At 37.9% G+C, this 21467-nt stretch overlaps 1 protein-coding gene across 1 annotated transcript in view; it reads right to left on the bottom strand.

Moving 5' to 3' along the window:
- Positions 1-11507: 11507 nt before the first annotated feature.
- The window catches only part of lrrc49 (leucine rich repeat containing 49), a 51392-nt gene continuing 41432 nt past the window's right edge, over positions 11508-21467 (bottom strand). Inside the window, exons 16-17 of the mRNA NM_001130330.1 lie at positions 18038-18191; positions 11508-12035 (exon numbers count right to left, since the gene is read on the bottom strand). Of these exons, the coding sequence (NP_001123802.1) occupies positions 11832-12035; positions 18038-18191 (358 nt within the window). The 3' untranslated portion in view covers positions 11508-11831. The remainder of the gene's footprint in view (positions 12036-18037; positions 18192-21467) is intronic.

Genomic DNA, 21467 nt, shown 5'->3' with positions numbered 1-21467 from the left:
AAAGTTTACATACAAAGCTTAAGGCAACGTGATACTACCCAGACATTAACTATTACGCGTTTGGCTTTGCCTTGGGATTACTTCAAAGAATAGAGAATGCCAAAGCCGATCATAAGCTTACAATGTGCACATTTGCTTCAATATACATTAAATTCAAGTAATTCGTACTGGCACTGTAGGAAACCAGATAAATACCCACTCTTAGATGTTTAATAACCACAAAAGGGGCACCTTAAGTATTTTTATGCATAAAAAGGAAATTGTTTTTGTCCCTAAAATCAGCATATACATAATGATAATTATTTCCTTATGGCAAAGTAGGTGTATTCATCAATTTCTTTTAAAGGCAAAATGAATGCTGGGTATAAGTGAAGTGCATGTTCAGTTCATTTTCCCTTAACCCTTTCACTATACAACACTACAGCGACTATACAACATATGACTATACAACATTGCCGTAGCTGCTAAATCACTTACTGTACATTACCAGATGCCTTCTCCAAGCACTTTAACAGAACAGCACTGTGTGTCTTTACCAAAAACTGCTCCATTCCTGTCTATGGAAAGCTCAGGTTAGTGATACAACAGGACCCTTTCATTTGAAATAATGCAAATATGCAAAAAAAAAGATCATAATCACTCATCAACTTCACCCATTATTTAATGTAGCAGTGTGGATAAACTAACAGCTTTTAACCTCTTATTATGTGCAGTGGTTATGGCTGATGATATGTTTTTTCAGCACTATCAATACAATCAGGTCAGTGCCTTTCCAACACACAGTACAGCCTACTTAAATCAAATACAGAATCTACACACCAGTTTATGCTTTTTTCTCTCTGTTATCCTTCAGAAAATGATTGGTATTTTAGTTCAAATCCTTACACCATAAACACAGTGATTGCCACTAATTAAAATGAAAGCTGTTATTTCCCATATTTGGCATTATTCACAAATAACAAATGTGACATTCTTTGGACCCGGAGATGGTTTAATCCTGTACAATATACAATTTAATCAGAAATCTGCTTGCACACATTCTTTACACAGTCCTTATAAATACTGTTGGAAGAGAATTGATGGTAGAAAATTACAATTGGCGATTTAAATCAATATTTTATTTGCATTTAAATTTCCTTATTCGTTCCCCATGCAGATTTTAAATTGCATTACCTCACTGGCCTCCTCCTTCTCATGTCTCATGGAAAGCTATAAAATATGTCTCCCTCTCTCTAAAAAGTAGTGATTCCTTTCTTTTTATTCTCTCTATAAGTTGTTGTAATTTCTGAAAAAGGCAACAAATGTCTTATACAGGTATTGGACCTGTTATCCAGAATGCTGTATTAGGGGTAATTTGAATCCCCATACCTTAAAGCTCATGCCCGAATGCGTATTTCTGCATGATGGGTTTCCAGATAAGGGATCCCGTATCTGTATAGGATTTTGTTTAGTTTGCTGACTGAGGTTCTTTGTTTAATGCTCTTTAAATTAACCACTTACTAAAAAGAACAGCCTAAATCCAAAGCACACCAAGGTAAAGATATACAGTTATATAATGTTTTTTGTTTAGTAGATTTGTCTTTTTCTAATGAAGGATCCCAGTCTCTATCAGATCAGATGTATCCCCTGCACTTGCATGGGGGAAGAATATTTCTTGGTCTGAAATATAGGAACTAGGTCTGATAAATAGGAATTATAGGAAAAATAGCAGTTCAGTTGTGATTTATGGCTTTTATATGCGCTCAGAACTACAGCACATATACAAGAGCAGTGGCAGGACTAATTACCCTTTATCGAAACAGAGTTTTTTAAATGTAATACCCTGCTGCCTGGAAAGGTATGTGAAGCTAAGCTAAAGCAGACAAAGTAAAATCATTTAACACGTAGGCCTAGAGTATATTGGATTTTTTATTACCACTGCATGCAGTAGTGCCTAAAATGTTTCTTTTATTGCCGATATTAGGCTGTAGTCATGTGACAATATTATCCCTTTAAAAATACCCTTTGTTGAGAAACGTTGAGGAGTATGAAGTAACACAGGAAAAATTTGCTCTGGTCTAGTAACTTCTAGAACCAAACAGAAGTTAGATTTGACCATTCAAAGCCCCCAGAAAGCTCCAAATTTTGGGAAGTCTTATAGACTTCATTTTAATCAATTAACATTTTTAAGAATGATTTCCTTTTTCTCTGTAATGATAAAACAGTACCTTGTACTTGATCCCAACTAAGATATAATTAATCCTTATCCTATTGGGTTTTTTTAATGTTTAAATTATTTTTTAGCAGACTTAGGGGCACATTTACTAATCCACGAATGTCCGAAAAGCGTCCGAATGCGTTTTTTTCGTAATGATCGGTACTTTGCGACTTTTTCGCGAATTGTCGAGCTCTCAATACGAAAGTTGCGACAATTCGCGAAAGTCGTAATGGCTATGAAAAAGTCGCGACAATTCACGAACGTTATAATGGCAATGAAAAAGTCGCGACAATTCTCGAAAGTCATAATGGCAATGAAAAAGTCGCGACAATTCACGAAATTTGTATTGTCTATGAAAAAGTCGCGACAATTCGCGCAAGTCGTACCGGTTACGAAAAAGTCGCGACAATTTACGGGAAAGTTGTAACGGCGACGAAAAAATCGCAAAAAATACGAAAAAGTCTCAAAATGTTCGTTTTCCAATCCGAATTTTTCTCATTCGGATTCGGATTCGTGGATTAGTAAATCAGCCCCCTAGGGTTATGAAGACCCACATTACGGAAAGACCACTTATTGGGAAACCCCAGGTCCTAAGCTTTCTGGATAACTGGTCCAATACCTGTATAGAAAAGAAACTTCAGTAATTGCATAAAGTTTTTTTTTTATTGCAGTCAGATTACTGCTATTACTTTATTTCTAATAAATTTTAGTGGGAAGAAAAGAAACAGAAGAAATGGACTCCGCTAAATGATTTCAGTGCCAGCAGGTTCTATGTTCAGCAGGTAACTGAGGAGATAACCTCCGTATCACATGATAAGTTTGGTATTTAGAAGATGGAAGAAGCCTTACAACACATACCAGAGTGTCATGTGGACGTCTAGACACACTTCAGTTTGAGAAGTCAGTGTAGTCAGAGAAAGCGTTTCCCACGATCATGCTGTTGTTGGTGGTGAAGAAGAAACAAAGCGTTAGCCAGATTTAAACTGCAGACCTTCTAATCATGCAATGCAAGGTTACTTTCAGAATGACCAATAAACATATATACTAGAGTTGGGCTTTGCCGTGACATCAGGAGTAAATCTGTTCTGGCTCACAGGAGATGGGTTTTGTTATGTTTATGGATCCTCCGTCTATGTTTATTGTTCGCTGACCACATTTTGTGCTAGAAACATAAATAATATGCACAGGATATACTGTATGCGAGATCAGAAGAATCAGTGGAATTTTTATAATCTGACAGAAAACCAGCGGAATTTTAATAAATTAGAAGTTGCAGTAAAAGAAAAGAAAACCTGTTTTAAGCCGTCTGCATATGCTATCAGGCTCAATTTAATATCGGTACAGCACATGCATTAGACAATCTAAGGGCTTCATTTCCACATTTCAAGCTATTTTTATATAGTCACTGCTTGCCAACTATGCTAGGAGGAATCATTAAATGCTCCAGCGTGTAGCCTGCCTGTAGTTTTATTGTACCTACACAATTAAAAGTTGAAGTTGGCAACTCACTTGCCCGACTATGTTATTCATAAATTAAGAGGCTGATTTATCAGCCCAAGGTTATTTTGACAGATCAGTAATGATAGTTATTTTGCTGCTCAATCTCATTCTTCTGAACTGATACAAGTATTAACTTTGATACATGTGTCAGTTCCTTAAAACTTTCCTATCAGGAAATTGTTCAGTTCTTAAACTGAATACTAAAGATCAACCAGATCCTGGAACCAAATCCTGGATTTAGTGCAACATATATAGAGATATTTTATTTAAAAAGTAATACAAAAAAATCACAAGTATTAACTCAAAGGGTGAGTAGATAAAATCATCAGAGGGTCCAGAGAAGGGCAACTAAGCTGGTAAAGGGTATGGAAAGTCTCAGTTATGAAGAAAGACTGGCCAAGTTGGGTCTGTTTACACTGGAGAAGAGGCGCTTAAGAGGTGACATGATAACTATGTATAAATATATAAAGGGATCATATAATAACCTTTCTAATGTTTTATTTACCAGTAGGTCCTTCCAACGGACACGAGGGCACCCACTCCGTTTAGAAGAAGGGAGGTTCCATTTAAACATTCGGAAAGGATTTTTTACAGTGAGAGCTGTGAAGTTGTGGAATTCCCTCCCCGAATCAGTCGTGCTGGCTGATACATTATATAACTTTAAGAAGGGGCTGGATGGATTCTTAGCAAGTGAGGGAATACAGGGTTATGGGAGATAGCTCTTAGTACTAGTTGATCCAGGGACTGGTCCGATTGCCATCTTGGAGTCAGGAAGGAATTTTTTCCCCTCTGTGGCAAATTAGAGAGGCTTCAGATGGGGTATTTTGCCTTCCTCTGGATCAACTAGTAGTTAGGCAGGTTATATATAGGCATTATGGTTGAACTTGATGGACGTATGTCTTTTTTCAACCCAACTTACTATGTTACTATGTTACTATCTAGGAAGTAACATTTTTGCTGCCAAAAGTAACCAGTATATAGAAAGAGGAAAAGTAACAAAAAGAGGTTACATTACTGCTAAATAAATGACTACTGAGACATCACTTTAAGCGTTAAGTTTAAAAAACTCGAATCTTGTCCAAGTTTTCATGTGATAAACCAAATATAACATTTTCTCAAGGAACTACATCTGGCCCATTGTCTGAGATTGAGTATATTATAAACAACTGCAAAAGATCCTCTGCACTCACCCATTATCAATATGTAGAAATAGGACATTAGGACATTAGCATTTCTGTGCATTCAGCTACTAAGAAATGCCTTCCCCCCCCAGACCCAAAAGAGGGATTGTTTGTCTGTACATTGCAATATACTTCAAGCTGGCCAACTACGTCAAAGTCATCCCTTCTGGCCAGTCCTACACTGACTGACCTATATAAGTAATTTAAGATTAGTACTGAGCAAAGGGACTAAGTTTTACCTGCAACATGCTTGCTTATAAGGATAAAACTCCCATATGGTTGCCCTTTTATTGGCTCCATTGGGATCACCTGACTGCAGCTGGGAATAGTGGGGGCTACAACATGGAGCTGGCCACTGCTCCTGTATAAACACAAGAAAAAGGGAAAGTTGTGCTCAACCACTAAATTGTAAACCATTAGGCGGGGGTGCAATGAGGCTGTGACTACAAAATACATATAAACAACCGCAAAAGATCCTCTGCACTCACCCATTATCAATATGTAGAAATAGGACATTAGGACATTTCTGTGCATTCAGCTACCAAGAAATGCCTTCCCCCCCGGACAAACAATCCCTCTTTTGGGTCTGGGGGGGGAAGGCATTTCTTAGTAGCTGAATGCACAGAAATGTCCTAATGTCCTATTACTTAGTAGCTGAATGCACAGAAATGTCCTAATGTCCTATTACTTAGTAGCTGAATGCACAGAAATGTCCTAATGTCCTATTACTTAGTAGCTGAATGCACAGAAATGTCCTAATGTCCTATTACTTAGTAGCTGAATGCACAGAAATGTCCTAATGTCCTATTACTTAGTAGCTGAATGCACAGAAATGTCCTAATGTCCTATTTCTACATATTGATAATGGGTGAGTGCAGAGGATCTTTTGCGGTTGTTTATATGTATTTTGTGGTCACAGCCTCATTGCACCCCCGCCTAATGGTTTACAATTTAGTGATTGAGCACAACTTTCCCTTTTTCTTGTGTTATTATTCAGTATATTATGTTCCAGAGAAAGGTGTATGTGGCAGTCCAGCTGTTGCAGAACCACAAATCCTGATCCTGCTGCAGTAATGGAACAAACGATATAGGTGTACTGGAACTTTTATGGACTCTCGTAGTTATAGATAAAGAAATATTGATGTTCCATGATGTTTGTGTGAAATAGATGCCAACAATGTTTTCCTGGACAGGGACCAAAGTATTGGGACCTAAGTTTTGTAACAGCTGGAATAGAAAAGGTTACATATACCGTATATACTCGAGTATAAGCCGAGGTTTTCAGCACAAAAAATGTGCTGAAAAACCCAGCCTCGGCTTATACTCGAGACGATATACGCTGCGCTGACATTCGTCTCACCCGTGTCTCCCCCGTGTCCGCCCGCGCCCGTCCGCGTTCGCATGTGCGCGCATGGGAGTGGTTTCAGTTCAGTAAGTAACTCAAGGACTCTCTGGTTTTATTGACTTATAGCTGTAGGCTGTCCGTGGAGGATGTCTTATATGTAATAGATCAAGGAGGATCTACCCATCTATCCCCTCTAATATTTTCCTTACTAATCCTGAGGCCTAATCCGAATTCTTTTTTATCAGGAATATTCTGCCTAATAGCCAGTATGGGCTCCCTGGTGCTCTCAGTTTTTCTCCACCTATGTACCTAGTGTTGCTGCTGCGTTTTGCTATAACATTAGATGAGACGAGGGGGAGACGAGTGTCAGCGCAGAGTATATCGACTCATGGATGGGGGTGGCAAAACATCAGTCCTTCATCTGTTATCCATGTACAGCTCTTAGCATAACCTGACAGCCATCCCCCATGGGCAACAGGAGATAGCAGAGTTCATCTAGTAAGGTTGCGCAACTGATAATAAGCACTGCTTCCTTAAAATTCTATAGCCTTCCACTGGCTGGCTTTCCATAAACACCCTGATATCCATATTGTGTCTCTAAGTAGGCAGCGTAAAGATGAACTAAAGTCTTACGTAGGATTTTATATTGAGCTCGTTGTACCAGGTCATGGGTGGAGCAGCCCCAAAACGGCAACATGCCTTCAAAGTCATTCACAGCGGCTAAGAAAATGTTCTTATCTCTCTCTTTATGAAGAGTTCACAGGGGGTCACACTGTGTCCTATATTAATTATTTGATTATTGAAACTTAGCAGTAGCTGCTGCATTTCCCACCCTAGGCTTACATTCGAGTCAATAAGTTTTTCCAGTTTTCTTAGGTAAAATTAGGTACCTCGGCTTATATTCGGATCGGCTTATACTCGAGTATATACGGTACTTGTACTTCTTATGCACAGAGAGAGGAGAGAGAGACACGAGATAGACATGAAGGAGCCCAAGTGGGGAACAGAGAGAGAGAGAAAGAGACCTAACCTATCTGAGGTTGGTTTTAAAGAGTAGGAAGGGAGTACACAGGGCATTTTCCAAATAGTACACTGACTTGGGTCACATTGACCAAGGGAAAATGATATCTGCATGCATTACCAAGTCAATGGCTGCGATGGATCATGTAATACAAATCAAATTCTTTCACATAGTATATCTAATTCTGTTAACATGTAATAGGTTTGAGCCCTAACTACACAAAACATTACACTGAACAAGGTACTTGGTTATTGCAATTTGCTACAGTATATACAGAAAAACTGGGTGTCCTAAATATTAAATACCCTAAGCTTGTCACAAAATACTATTGGTTAAATATAATCCCCAGACAATCCCAGCCCTACCAATTTGTAAAGTTTGACACAGGTCACTAATGCAACTTAATAAAACTACTTACTGTAACTCTAACAATGCTAACAACACATGGGACACCCAACATGTTCTGTTTTGTACCAATTTATTTTGTCATTGTGTTAATTCATTGTATTCTAAATTGTTATACATAAAATCAATACAAGGTTTCCTTTGAAAAACAACTAGCCATGCTGATTTACAATGTGTCATGTTGTTTACAGCAGTTTTGTTTAAAACACTTTAATTATAATTCAGAGAAAGTTCCATGTTTATAAAAAGCGTTACCGTTCCTAACTAGAGCTGAGCTAACCAGTGTGTTCAAATCACAAACAGCTTGCTTACTGATTCATCGGGTGATAGTGGAGGCCATTAAGTCCTTTCTGTTGTGATGGCACAGAGGTTCTATTTGGTACATGCAGTCATCACTGAGCTCCCAATTATTTACATAACTGAACATACCCTTCTTTACATGTACACAGGTTGTTTTGTACCCTTTTGGGTCGACCCACAAACTAGTTTTGTTCCAATTAACAATGCACAGATTTATAAAATAAACATACAACCTTATGATAATCATGGAAAGATTATGGGAGTTGCACTAAAAGCACTATTTATTCCTTCTATAAGGCTAATGTCTCCTGGAGCATGTTAGCCAACCAAAGTAAATCTCTGCTATCACAGGAGCCTTTTCACTGGCACAAATAGGAATCACTGGTGGGAAGGCCTTTTCATTGCTTTGGTTTTCTGAAATCATGCAAAGTTTCCTCATGAGGGCAACTTTGCGTGACTTCAGAAAACCGAAGGTGACTCCTGTTTTTGCTGGTGGAAAGGCATTTTGGAGGTTAGTTGCCCGCTATGCAGTGATCTATTGAAGGTTACTAACATGCTCCGTGGGACATTAGCCTAAGTCATGAACCCTATTCCTTACTCCAGGAATAATTGTGCAGTTATGACTTGTGTCGGCTGCGTATAGATGTGGGATGGGGACAATGTATTAATGAAAAGCAGAGAATTTCTACTGAATGGTATGTGTGTTTATCTGGCTTGTATTACATTGCAGGTAATGGATGTGCTTGGGAGCTGTTGACAATCTGGCATAAAACTCAAATAAATAAACACTTTTTGCCACAAAACATTAATTTTTCAATGGAGCATACAAGTATGGGGCTGAAATACAATTAGGATCCCACACCTGACAGCTGTAAAAATGCAGATTTTAAACAAATATGACAAAAATACCAAGCACTGACATAATCAAACATTCTCAACAAAGTTGCACCATACCACAATCTTCTGTAGGATACACCCCATTGCTGAATCCAGTAACCTGCTGAGAAAAACACACACCAATATAGGGAAAAATACCTTATGGTAAGAAACAATCATCAGAATCGTAATTAGAATCAGTGTATAATCAACTATTGGATAGATGGCATACAGCAGGGGCTAAATCATGTTATATTTAAGCAATATTAGACAAAAACCACACTATTATTCATTTTGTTATTTTGGTATGTGACCTAAGAATACTGTATATACTGTATATACTATGTAGTATTGGACAAATTGTGTTTAGATTTCTTTTGCAGAAGTACCTTCTGTATACACAGAGGTGGAGGCCCATTTATCAACATTCTCATTTGTGTGGTTCTAAAGGTTTTTGAAACCTTGACTAAACGAATTTCCACTTAAACCATAAATGATCCGAACTGAAAAGGCATGAACAAAAAAAATGCAAAAACCGTGACTTTTTTGTATTGGTGCACAAATGCAAGGGTTAAAAAAAACCCTCTGTTATGCCAAGGCACCCTGGCCTTGGCATGGCATAGGGTTAACCCCAATCACCATCTAGTCTCCTGCAGAGACCCTTAATTAAATATGCATCCAGGGACAACTGAAAGGTGACAAATACAGCCACCTTGTCAGACTGGCTGTATCCAGCCATTTGGAGGGCGGGAAACCTGGGGCTATTGCTTTCTTTGATCTATGATCAAAGAGGCCAACTGGGGACCTAAAGCAGCAGGGGGGGTGCAGCTATAAGAAAATATGGATTATAGAAATGGATCCATATCTCCGCTGCTTTAGGGTCCACATCCTCATAACTCACATAGGATTTATGAGGAGGCCCCAGGCTTCCCAATGATACCCCTCTCTGAGCAGGGATGGGTTCTGGGGGACTGGGACATGAGACACCCCCCATGTTTGGTATCATTTTGATCGCCCCCATATGGGTTAAGACAAGCCCCTATTGTCATAATAATATTGGGTACTGGCAAGTACCAATATTATATGACCAGAAACGGGCAGGAGAAGTGCAGCTCTCTACAGGGGAGGTCCTGTGACACACCCCTGGGAAACTCCCTCCTCATGAATACAGTAATGAGGGAGGGTCCCAGGAGTAGGATAAAAAAGGGCACAGACCCAGGTGCCAGTTAACTTATATTTTGGGGCATCCATGTTCTTTTTGGATTGTGAGTTCACTATTCCTAAACTCTGGCCTCAGGAGGGCACAAGATCCCGGTAACGTTTCTCTGTGTTTTTATCCCCTTTTATTTTTATAACTGTTCTGCAACATGTATGTCTGTTTGTAACATTCACTGTTTTTATATAACATATGCACTGTCCGCTTTGGAATATTAAATATAAAATTTAATAAGTTTTTCTTTGTGCTCTATTGAACCTTTATGCCTTAAGAGTGTGTATGTAAATGTGTTTAACCCCTTGCTAGTTATAAGGAAAGTGTGTCTGCTTAACCTTTTGTTTGCTTGCGGGAAAGTTGTGTGTTGTCTGTAGACTAACTTGCATTGTCTGCTAGAGTGCTTAGCTAGGAGTCTGGGGTGATTTGCCTCTGTAAAGTGTCAGTGTGCAATAGAACCTCTAGATTTGGGTGCTTGCGGCCTTTAAACGCGGTGGTGGCAGTTTGTTAAGTTTAGGCGGGTTGGGGCTGTTTGGGGTTTGATTGCATGAGTTAGCGAAAAACTGTGTAGTTGATGTGTTAACCCTTACAGCTGCCCGCCTGGTCACGTACGTCTGTGGTGGCGTTCGTGACACCCTCTAAAACCACAAAGCAAATAAAGATCTTCCAATTGTAAAAAGGACACCTGTCGGTTTTGTCACATAATAAATTGTGAAAAAAGTGTGTATTTTATTCTGCAACAAAATTGTATTTTGACACAAACAAATATAAATCGTGAAAATCGTATTGTTTATCCCCGTTAAAGTATGGAGATCCAAATAACAGAAAAACCTATTTCTGTATTATTCATTTTTTTATATTAGCTTTATTTTGTGTTATTGCTCATTTTTTAATTAACATTTTACGTTAGAGGGATAGTTTGCTTGTTATGAACGGACCTATGCTCTTGCATGTTTTCAGTTTATCAGTTCATTTTTTTTAAATAATTTTGCTTCCCTCAGCCCTGCCACTGAAAATGCATTTGGTTGTTGGCTCACTGACCTTAGTAACCAAAATACAGAATGACTTTTCCGTTGCTTTTCTTTTTATTCCGGCCATCTACTATTCATCTTTTATCAGGGGAGGATGGTGAAATGTTTGAAACATTTTCCAGCAAAAGTGCTTAGTACAGGGTAATACCAATACCTGATTTATGGTACATATCAGTACAGGCTATGAAAACAACCTACGCGGTTATAGAGGACCTCATTTACAGCTCTGTGTTCCTGGGCATATCACAAGTGATAAAAAGCCTTACCCACTTCTGGCTTCTTCTTAGTTGATTTTAACATAATAGTTGCCAAGTAGCTGCAGGTACATTTTATAAATCTAAATTTTCTTTAAAAAAAAAAATGTGAAACAGACAGCAAACCCATTTTATGCTTTCATTTCCTCTTTAATGCCAGCTATTATAAATGAAGCAAGATTCATAGTGGAAGGTAAAAAAAGAATCCCTTTATTAAACAATGGTTCAGAACAAACTAAATACAGAAGATGTTTAATCATTTTTTTTTTGTTGCAGCAATAATCTCTTACTGAAACCCAAGCCCAAACATTGGTTGGACTATTTCTAGGACTGTGGAAAAAATCAGGAGCATAATAGCAATAAAATTGGATCAGATCAGGAAGCTGCAGTTGTCTTCAAGGAAAATAAATGTGTCTACATACTGGGAAGAATACTGAATTATAGTGTCTAGGTAACATAGACTATCCAAGACTTGGCCAAGCAGTGCAAAGTGATCAATGGCTTAGCAGTACTATTTTTGTTCACAAATTCTTTGCAAACATTGTTTCATGTAGGAGTTTTTATCTCGGACTTCAATCACGGCATCTCTCACTAACTCAATGAACATCTGGGGCCACAACTTCTGCAAGGATTCATTTTTCATGCTAATATCAGCAGCCTCGTTCACAAGGTCCTGCACGTAGGAGTGGCAGAAAGCCTTCTTTTCTTTTATTTCCTAAAAAACAAAATAAGAAATAAAGGAAGAAAAGTTGATGTTATTGAGACAAATACAGATATTTTAGATTAAACCTCTTTCTTTAAAAGTTACCTTTTAGCTTTTCTTTATAAAGGCCAAATTAAAATACAAGATAAGTAAACATATGAGTTTTAAATTCTGCGCAGCAAGTCTCTATCTACTCCGACCAAAACATTTTATCAGCAGGGTCTATTTAAAGGAGAAGTAAAACTTAACTAAAGTAGATCTGTGACTCCAAAGATGCCCCCAGTAGCTCCCCATCATCTTTTCTGCTGATTCTCTGCACATGCTCTGTGCTGCTGTCAGTTACTGAGCTTAGGAAGCGAAGCTAATTATACTGTATATATAGAATATAAAAGTCACAATATAATACAGATTATTAGTAAATGGCAGCAGTTCAGATGCTTCTACGGCTGCATGGAAATGCAAGGTCAGAATTTGAATTTCACTGAAATTAAAAAAGACTATTGATTAATATTACTGTTTACTGTGAATAGTGATCAACAGTTGCCCATTGGGAGCACTTTGTTATAGTTGTCTACTAGTCACCAGCTCAAGATCTAGATCACAATCTGCCATTGTGGTGCCACTGACATACTGGGAAATCTATATATTTGATGTATATGCATTCATAATAACAATAGTATTTACAAATGTACTTGGTTATATATATATTTTTCCAGACCAAAATGTCTGTTGTATCTTCCAAGAGGACTAATGACTGAGCAGGATGTGTTGCACTGATGCACGGAATAAAACCATGTCTATAGGGCACATGTACATCTGCAAGTGCAGTAAGCAAAGTGCAATTTTGAATGCGATCACTGTGTTTTTTTCCCACAATGCAGTGTCCCCCCCCAGAATTCAAGTGTAATTGAGGACAGAAGGGGACAATGCACTTGGCACAATTGTGCTGCACCTATGACAATTGCATCCCATTTGCCAGATGTACCGTAACTTCACACACATTTTGGCACAAAAAGTCCACCTAGCGTTATTTCCAGTGTTTGACACGTGAATGATGTCTGCACCTGATTCTTTATGCACAAGTGTGCTGCACCTATAGTTGCTGGACACAAAGGGAACCCTGCTACTGCCTCGTCCAGAGGTGGCAGTAGCTCCAGGGTTCCCCTGCATGGCTTAATTCAGAACAGAATGCAGGAAGGACTCCTAACTATGGGGAAACTGCAGGGACAGCAACTGCTCTTGCAGACCTACGTGGGCCCTTATGTCTCAGAGGTTCACCATTACCTGCTTTTTTATTTTTGTTTATGCTATTTAGAATTGATTATAACTATATATATATTTTGAACCAAACCCATAATTCAGCAATATAAATATTTATTAAAGGATTCTGCAGTCTCATGTGGAGCATGCAACAAAAACGAACAGGAAAGAACATTTTTTTGCAAAAGTCTTAAGATAAGAGAATTGCAGGAAGGGCTCCTAACATCACTGAAAAAAGCCCTCTTAGGGCTGTGACACTCGGGGAGATTAGTCGCGCTGCAACAAATCTCCCCGTGTGTCACAGCCCTTAGCCTTCTTATCACTTCCTTCTAGATAAACTACAGTTACTTGGTTTGGAGCAGATTACCTCTATAGACTTTTTAAAAGAACAGAAACATCAAAATATGAAAGTGTCTGAACATTAGAAAAAATTATAATGTAATGTAATATGTTATATACACTGGATATAAAAAGTCTACACACCCCTGGTAAAATGTCAGGTTCCTGTGCTGTACAAAAATGAGACAAAGATAAATAATTTCAGAACTTTTTCCACCTTTAATGTGACCTATAAACTGTACCACTCAATTGAAAAACAAACTGAAATCTTTTAGGTATAGGGAAGAAAACCAAAAAAGCTAAAATAATGTGGTTGCATAAGTGTGCACACCCTCTTCTAACTGGGGATGTAGCTGTGTTCAGAATTAATCAATCACATTCAAAATCATATTAAATAGGAGACAGCATACACCTGCCATCATTTAAAGTGCCTCTGATTAACCCCAAATAAAGTTCAGCTGCTCTAGTTGGTCTTTCCTGACATTTTTTTAGTCGCATCCCACAGCAAAAGCCATGGTCCCCAAAGAGCTTCCAAAGCATCAGAGGGATCTCATTGTTAAAAGATATCAGTCAGGAGAAGGGTACAAAAGACTTTCCAAGGCATTAGATATACCATGGAACACAGTGAAGACAGTCATCATCAAGGGAAGAAATATGGCACAACAGTGACATTACCAAGAACTGGACGTCCCTCCAAAACTGATGAAAAGATGAGAAGAAAACTGGTCAGGGAGGCTACCAAGAGGCCTACAGCAACATTAAAGGAGCTGCAGGAATAGCTGGCAAGTACTGGTTGTGTGGTACAGCTGTACTAGCTGTGTAACAACAAACAAAGGGGAAAGCCTTTTCTTACGAAGAAAAACATCCAAGCCAGGCTACATTTTGCAAAAACACATCTGAAGTCTCCCAAAAGCATGTGGGAAAGGGTGTTATGGTCTGATGAAACCAAGGTTGAACTTTTTGGCCATGATTCCAAAAAATATGTTTGGCGCAAACAATACTGCACATCACCAAAAGAACACAGGCAGGATACTGTCTAGGCAAGCTCACTCCCAAGTAATACAAATACAGCTTTTAAAATCAGAATAAAAGGGTAATTTAATATGAGTATGTAATTTACTTAAATTTGGGTCCGTTTACATTAATTATAATTAGCACAATATGTATCAGTTGTATTTGTGATTTTTATGGTTAGTGTCATATACAGTCATGGCCAAAATTGTTGGCACCCCAGAAATTTTTCCAGAAAATCAAGTATTTCTCACAGAAAAGTATTGCAGTAACACATGTTTTGCTATACACATGTTTATTCCCTTTGTGTGTATTGGAACAGAACAAAAAAGGGAAGAAAAAAAACAAATTGGACATAATGTCACACAAAACTCCAAAAATGGGCTGGACAAAATTATTGGTACCCTTTCAAAATTGAGGATAAATAAGATTGTTTCAAACATGTGATGCTCCTTTAAACTCACCTGGGGCAAGTAACAGGTGTGGGCAATATAAAAATCACACCTGAAAGCAGATAAAAAGGAGAGAAGTTAACTTAGTCTTTGCATTGTGTGTCTGTGTGTGCCACACTAAACATGGACAACAGAAAGAGGAGAAGAGAACTGTCTGAGGACTTGAGAACCAAAATTGTGGAAAAATATCAATCAATCATCTCAAGGTTACAAGTCCATCTCCAGAGATCTAGATTTGCCTTTGTCCACAGTGCGCAACATTATCAAGAAGTTTGCAACCCATGGCACTGTAGCTAATCTTCCTGGGCGTGGACGGAGGAGAAAAATTGATGAAAGGTTGCAATGCAGGATAGTCTGGATGGTGGATAAGCAGCCCCAAACAAGTTCCAAAGAAATTCAAGCTGTCCTGCAGGGTCAGGGAGCATCAGTGTCAGCGCCAACTATCTGTCGACATTTAAATGAAACGCTATGGCAGGAGACCCAGGAGGACCCCACTGCTGACACAGAGACATAAAAAAGCAAGACTACAGTTTGCCAAAATGTACTTGAGTAAGCCACAATCCTTCTGGGAAAATGTCTTGTGGACAGATGAGACCAAGATAGAGCTTTTTGGTAAAACAAATCATTCTACTGTTTACCGAAAACGGAATGAGGCCTACAAAGAAAAGAACACAGTACCTACAGTGAAATATGGTGGAGGTTCAATGATGTTTTGCTGCCTCTGGCACTGGGTGCCATGAATGTGTGCAAGGCATCATGAAATCTGAGAATTACCAAAGGGTTTTGGGTCGCACCGTAGAGCCCAGTGTCAGAAAGCTGGGTTTGCGTCCGAGATCTTGGGTCTTCCAGCAGGACAATGACCCCAAACATATGTCAAAAAGCACCCAGAAATGGATAGCAACGAAGCGCTGGAGAGTTCTGAAGTGGCCAGCAATGAGTCCAGAGCTAAATTCCAATAAGAGAGACCTGGAGCAGTTTGCAAAGGAAGAGTGGTCCAAAATTCCCGGTGAGAGGTGTAAGAAGCTTATTGATGGTTATAGGAAGCGGCTGATTTCAGTTATTTTTTCCAAAGGGTGTGCAACCAAATATTAAGTTAAGGGTGCCAATAATTTTGTCCAGCCCATTTTTGGAGTTTTGTGTGACATTATGTCCAATTTACTTTTTTGTTCTGTTCCAATACACACAAATGGAATAAACATGTGTAACTGCAATACTTTTCTGTGAGAAATACTTGATTTTCTGGAAAAATTTCTGGGGTGCCAACAATTTTGGCCATGTCTGTAAATGGCTGTAAAACAATGCTAAAATTAGCATCAGTTTAAGATTTTATTTACCTTTCATATACTATACGCAGACCTTTATTGAATTTAATTATTATGAAGAACATCACCTAAATCCAGCTGATTTCAATCTTATTATAAAGACATTTAGGTTTGTTTTATGGGCTATTTGCTGATGAACTTTAGTTAACCAATGCATCCAGTAAGATTTCACTTGCCTGAAACCATTAGGTCATAGCTTGGATCATCCCTATCACACTAGAGTATTAAAAAGTGTTTATAAAAAGAACTAAATCCTTTTCTGCCAATTTTCTATGGGAAATGTTTTTAATCATAAAAGGAACCCTACTGGGGATCCTCATTAACAAGCTTTTTTTGTGGCAAATCATATTTAGTTTGCCTTTTAATTGCTGATAAGAAGCATGACTTGCCAGCTCTTTTAAAATTTTGTTTAAGTTGAAAATTAAATCTACAGCCAGAGGAGAGATATTTTAACAAGGGAAGGCAAAAAAATTCTGTATACATGTAGTAGTAAAATTATTCTTAGACCATATCAGAGGAACGTTATCACATAATAGCAAATCTTTGCTTAAAGGACAAGTAAAGCCCTTTCCACTGAGGGGTGCCAAAATGTTAGGCATCTCCCAGTGAATTGAAGCAGTAGGGGTACTTGCCAGGAAAAACTGCACTGGCCTGGGAAGATGAATTGCAGCATCACAGTGCCATCTTAGCTTGCTTCCCCACCTTCTCCCAAAGACACAGATTTGTACATGCAAAGTAGAAAAGTTTTACACTACTGTGCATGCATTAAACTATACCTGACAGGGTTGTGGACCTCCGGGCCACAAAACAAACCTAGTGATTTTATTTGGTGGAGGTGCCTAACATTTGGGAACTCCTCAGTGACTAGACCTTTCCTTATGCTTTAAGCATCAATGTAAAAACCCAGCTGCTAAGTAAGATATAAAATGGCACAACATCTGAATAAAAAAATGAGCCATATCTTTTTCTGGAGATATGCGCAACAAAATTATTGATATAAGTCTTTTGTTTTAATAGGTAGTTGGTGCTCTATAGAAGCACACATGCTTGTAGGCAGCTTGGCTCTGCCATCTTAGGTAGTAGCATGGCAAAGATTGCTCCCTGTCCGCTGAAGAAAATGTTGTAGGCTTTGATTACCAGTTAACTTAAACTCTCCTACAAAAGGGTTACTGGAAATAAAGAAAGGATTACTGCATTGACACTGACTGATTAACTAAATGTAAATTATTGCATAATTGCCCAAGTACTTTTCTAAACACTTTTGCAGGTTTTTATACTGCTAATATAATGGAATTGAAACAGCAGCACCATCTGCTCAGTCTGTTTTGCCGACGAGCCTAAAGCTGCCCATACATGCACCGATATTGCAAAACTCCACTTCTATTTTAAGCTGTCTTTTTTTAAATTTGTTATTGAATGAAGAACACTCTGAATGAAAAAATGCTGGTAAAATGAAATATAATTTCTCGAGGTCTAGTAATTCCTCTAATGAATTTTTCTGTTCTTTATGTTTCTCAATATGCAGTTTAGGTTTCACATCTGCTTTGGTATTCAGCTGAAAATATTACGAATCCATAATATCACATTAAAAATACCTGTTGAGTAGAATGCAGTATAAGAAGCTAATTACCTCGAGCTTCTCATTAAGCAGATCTTGTGGAATGTAATTTAATGTTGCACGGCTTGGACTGTCCCCTACTACTCTTCTGTTATCATTAACTTCTTCACCTGTAGCAAGAATCTTCTTAGATTTTCCTTCCAGAAGGTGATGGAATTGTTTCTTTCTATATGCAGAAAGAGGAAACATACAAGTACAATACTAAATAACAACATATGGGAATCAATGTTTTGCCAACATACTAGTTTCTCTGTGGTACATGTAACCAAGGCACACACATTGGGCCTAAAGTACTTCTGAAAGCTCATTATGAAACAACAATAAAAGGGTACATTTTGTCTTTTTTAAGTTAGGCAATTAATAAGATCATTTTTAAGAAAAAATGCTCTAGACTGCATTCTCTCCTAGCACCACTTCAGTAACATCTGTACAAGTTTCTAATCTAGTTGGTATTAGAAGACTTCCTGGGACTATTATAATTATACACCTGGTAAAGCTTAGAATATACAGGGGCCATACAGCATAAAAAAGTACCGATTCATCAAAGTCATTTTGCATGTGTTAATCCACATATCTCATGCGCAAAAAAACGCATCATCGCAACACATCGCGTTAATTAGCAAATAGAAATAGTACTAACGCATGATTCACAAACACATATGAAGTGTTAAGCATGCAAAATATTGTGTTAATCTGTGCGAATATTAACACCTACTTGGAGTAGGCAGTACTTAAAGAAAATTGCGGTTTGTGAGCTTTTGGCAGCACAACATGGAGTTTGCAGTATTTTTTCAAGTATGTGTTGGCCCTAGAATTATGCATCCTCCAGTTTTCAGGGAAATGGTAATTTTCAGAACGATAGTTTTCAGAAAGTAATGATTACGTGCAAAGTATATCGCGCACTGCGTAATATGTCGCACGCTGCGTAATATGTCGCTTGAAAATATGTCATTGCGAGATAAATAATGCAAAGAACATCGCTTCTTAATTATGACTAGTGTCCTTTTAGTGAATCGAGCATTAAGTCGCAAAAAATAAGAAGTGATAACATTTTTAACGCATGCTATAAATAGCACTCATTTTGTCGACCTTTAGTGAATCAGCCCTTACAGAGTCAAGCCACTGCATCAAATGTAAGGACAAAAAATTGTCACATAATGATTTCATCTGTACAATTCAGAAGAATTAAAATATGCTTACTTGTACAGGAAACACATATTTATGATTTCTAAGTGAATTTATTTTAAGATCAACATGGAATTTATATTTACACCAGTAACACTAGATAAATCAGTGGTTGAGTGGTTAACAGATTACAATACTCCGTTTGGATGAGGTCCCTCCCACAAGGAGCTTAAAGTCTATTAGGAAGAGGAGAACAAACTGAAACAAAAAGGGTGTGGGGTATAAGTGCATAGGATAAGGGAGTGCAAGGAAGGCTAGTAAAGTGCTTCATCTAGCAGGTGGCTTTTAAGGAATTGTTTTCAATCCAATCAGACATGACCCATACAACAAAACTGCCTAATGCAAAAAAACTAAGTAGCAAAAGAAACAAAGATTAAAAAGGAAACTTATGTGTAGAGGTTGTAATTAGTGGTAGCTTTTAGGCGCCAACATTTTTCTTATGTAAAAAAAGCCCACTTGGGTAAAAAAATACCTCAACTAATAAGGTTTTTTCCCCAAAACCCTGCATGAGTCATTAATGAACAAGATTAGAAAATAAAAGCAATGCTCCAGAAAACTACACTAAACACTACAACTTCTAGTTTTAGACCTTTAAAGGAACAGTAACACCAAAAAATGAAAGTGTATAAAAGTAACTACAATATAATGTACTGTTGCTCTGCATTACTACAACTGGTGTGTTTGCCTTAGAAAGATAGTATATATAGTTTATATAAGTAAGCTGCTGTGTAGCCATGGGCGCAGCAATTCAAAGGAGAAAAGGCACAGACAAAACCCCATTATATGGGGCTTATCTACTAGTTATCTGCTATGTAACCTGTGCCTTTTCTCCTTTTTTCCAGCTTGAATGGCTGCCCCCATGGCTACACAGCAGCTTATTTATATAGTAGCTTTTCTGAAACAAAAACACCAGTTTTTTTGCAGAGCAACAGCACATTATATTTTAATTACTTTAAAACACTTTAATTTTTTGATGTTACTGTTCCTTTAATACAAATAAATCACAATCTACCAGATGGCCATAGCCAAGTACTAAATTCACGTAGAACCATGATTTAACATATAAATATTCCAGCCAAGTTGTTTCTGAGAGCATGGATCAATAACAACTCATTTTTTGTAACAATTATTTTTAAAGGCAACAACTATGTGCTGGCAACAATTCTCTAGAACATGGGTTAGCATGAGCGCTGGCACATTGGGTGCTTCCAGCAGCTGGTCAATGGTACAGCGCGAGTTTGACCAACCTCTGGCAATTTCTTTCTGTGTTTCGTGCCACTCAGCATTTTGAACAAGGAACTACTTACAGGTGTATGTCAGTTAGGTAGGGCTTAAAACCTCCCTGTTTGGTCTTACTACTCAGTCATCTTGTTTGCTGGGGGACTAATGATTTTAATTGCACTACATAGAATATGAATAGGTAGCTTAGGACTCACATATAGTGAGGGGCTCTGACGTGGCACGTGAGCTTACATATTTAGCGGAGAGAGTGGTACTAACACTTAATTTCCGTCACAATTATTTTTAAAGGCAGAAACTGTGTGCTGGCAATTATTCTCCTTTTTATGGATAAATATGTGTTTATCCATGGAGACAAAGCTTAAGAAGACTCTTTGTTCCTTTGCTCTTGTTACACGAGACTGGACTGGCCCATCCAGGTAAATACAATAATAAAGAAAGCTTTGGGCCATGGGGACAGTCCAGGAACATTTGTTATAAATAGCTTAACTACAACATTCCACTCCTTGATAGACAGTGGGTTTAGGGAGAATCTCAAGTGGAAGCCACTGGTCTATATAGAGCCATCACAATTAAAAAGACAATAGGTTTTTTTTACATGGTGTTATGCCTTTGGTGCTCAGTTTTCCTCCTTAGAATCTATTTGCTTTATTGTAGGTAAATATTGCAAAAAGTATTTGCTGATTTACTAAAAACATAAAATCCAGTTGTAGTTAAATACCTAACATGTTCTCATGCTGTGATTAGAAGTTGGTATGACTGATATTTTATCGCTCATGCTTACTTGAAGTTAGTAGAGAACATAGGTGGAGACAGGGTACATCGTTTTATAAATATGTCATCCCAGAGAAAACTGACGCCTGATTTGTACTAGATATGCATATATATGTGTTTGTGTGTCATCGAAATTATCTGCTTAACAGATATACTCCTAAATGTTATTTGGATGATGGTTTATGAAAATACATATTATTTGTGTGATCTGAATACTAAATGGCAGATTTATCAAAAATTGACG

Source organism: Xenopus tropicalis, chromosome 3, assembly GCF_000004195.4.
Source record: "Xenopus tropicalis strain Nigerian chromosome 3, UCB_Xtro_10.0, whole genome shotgun sequence".
In the NCBI taxonomy this organism is placed as follows: Eukaryota; Metazoa; Chordata; class Amphibia; order Anura; family Pipidae; genus Xenopus; species Xenopus tropicalis.
This window is presented reverse-complemented; position numbering and strand designations above follow the sequence as displayed.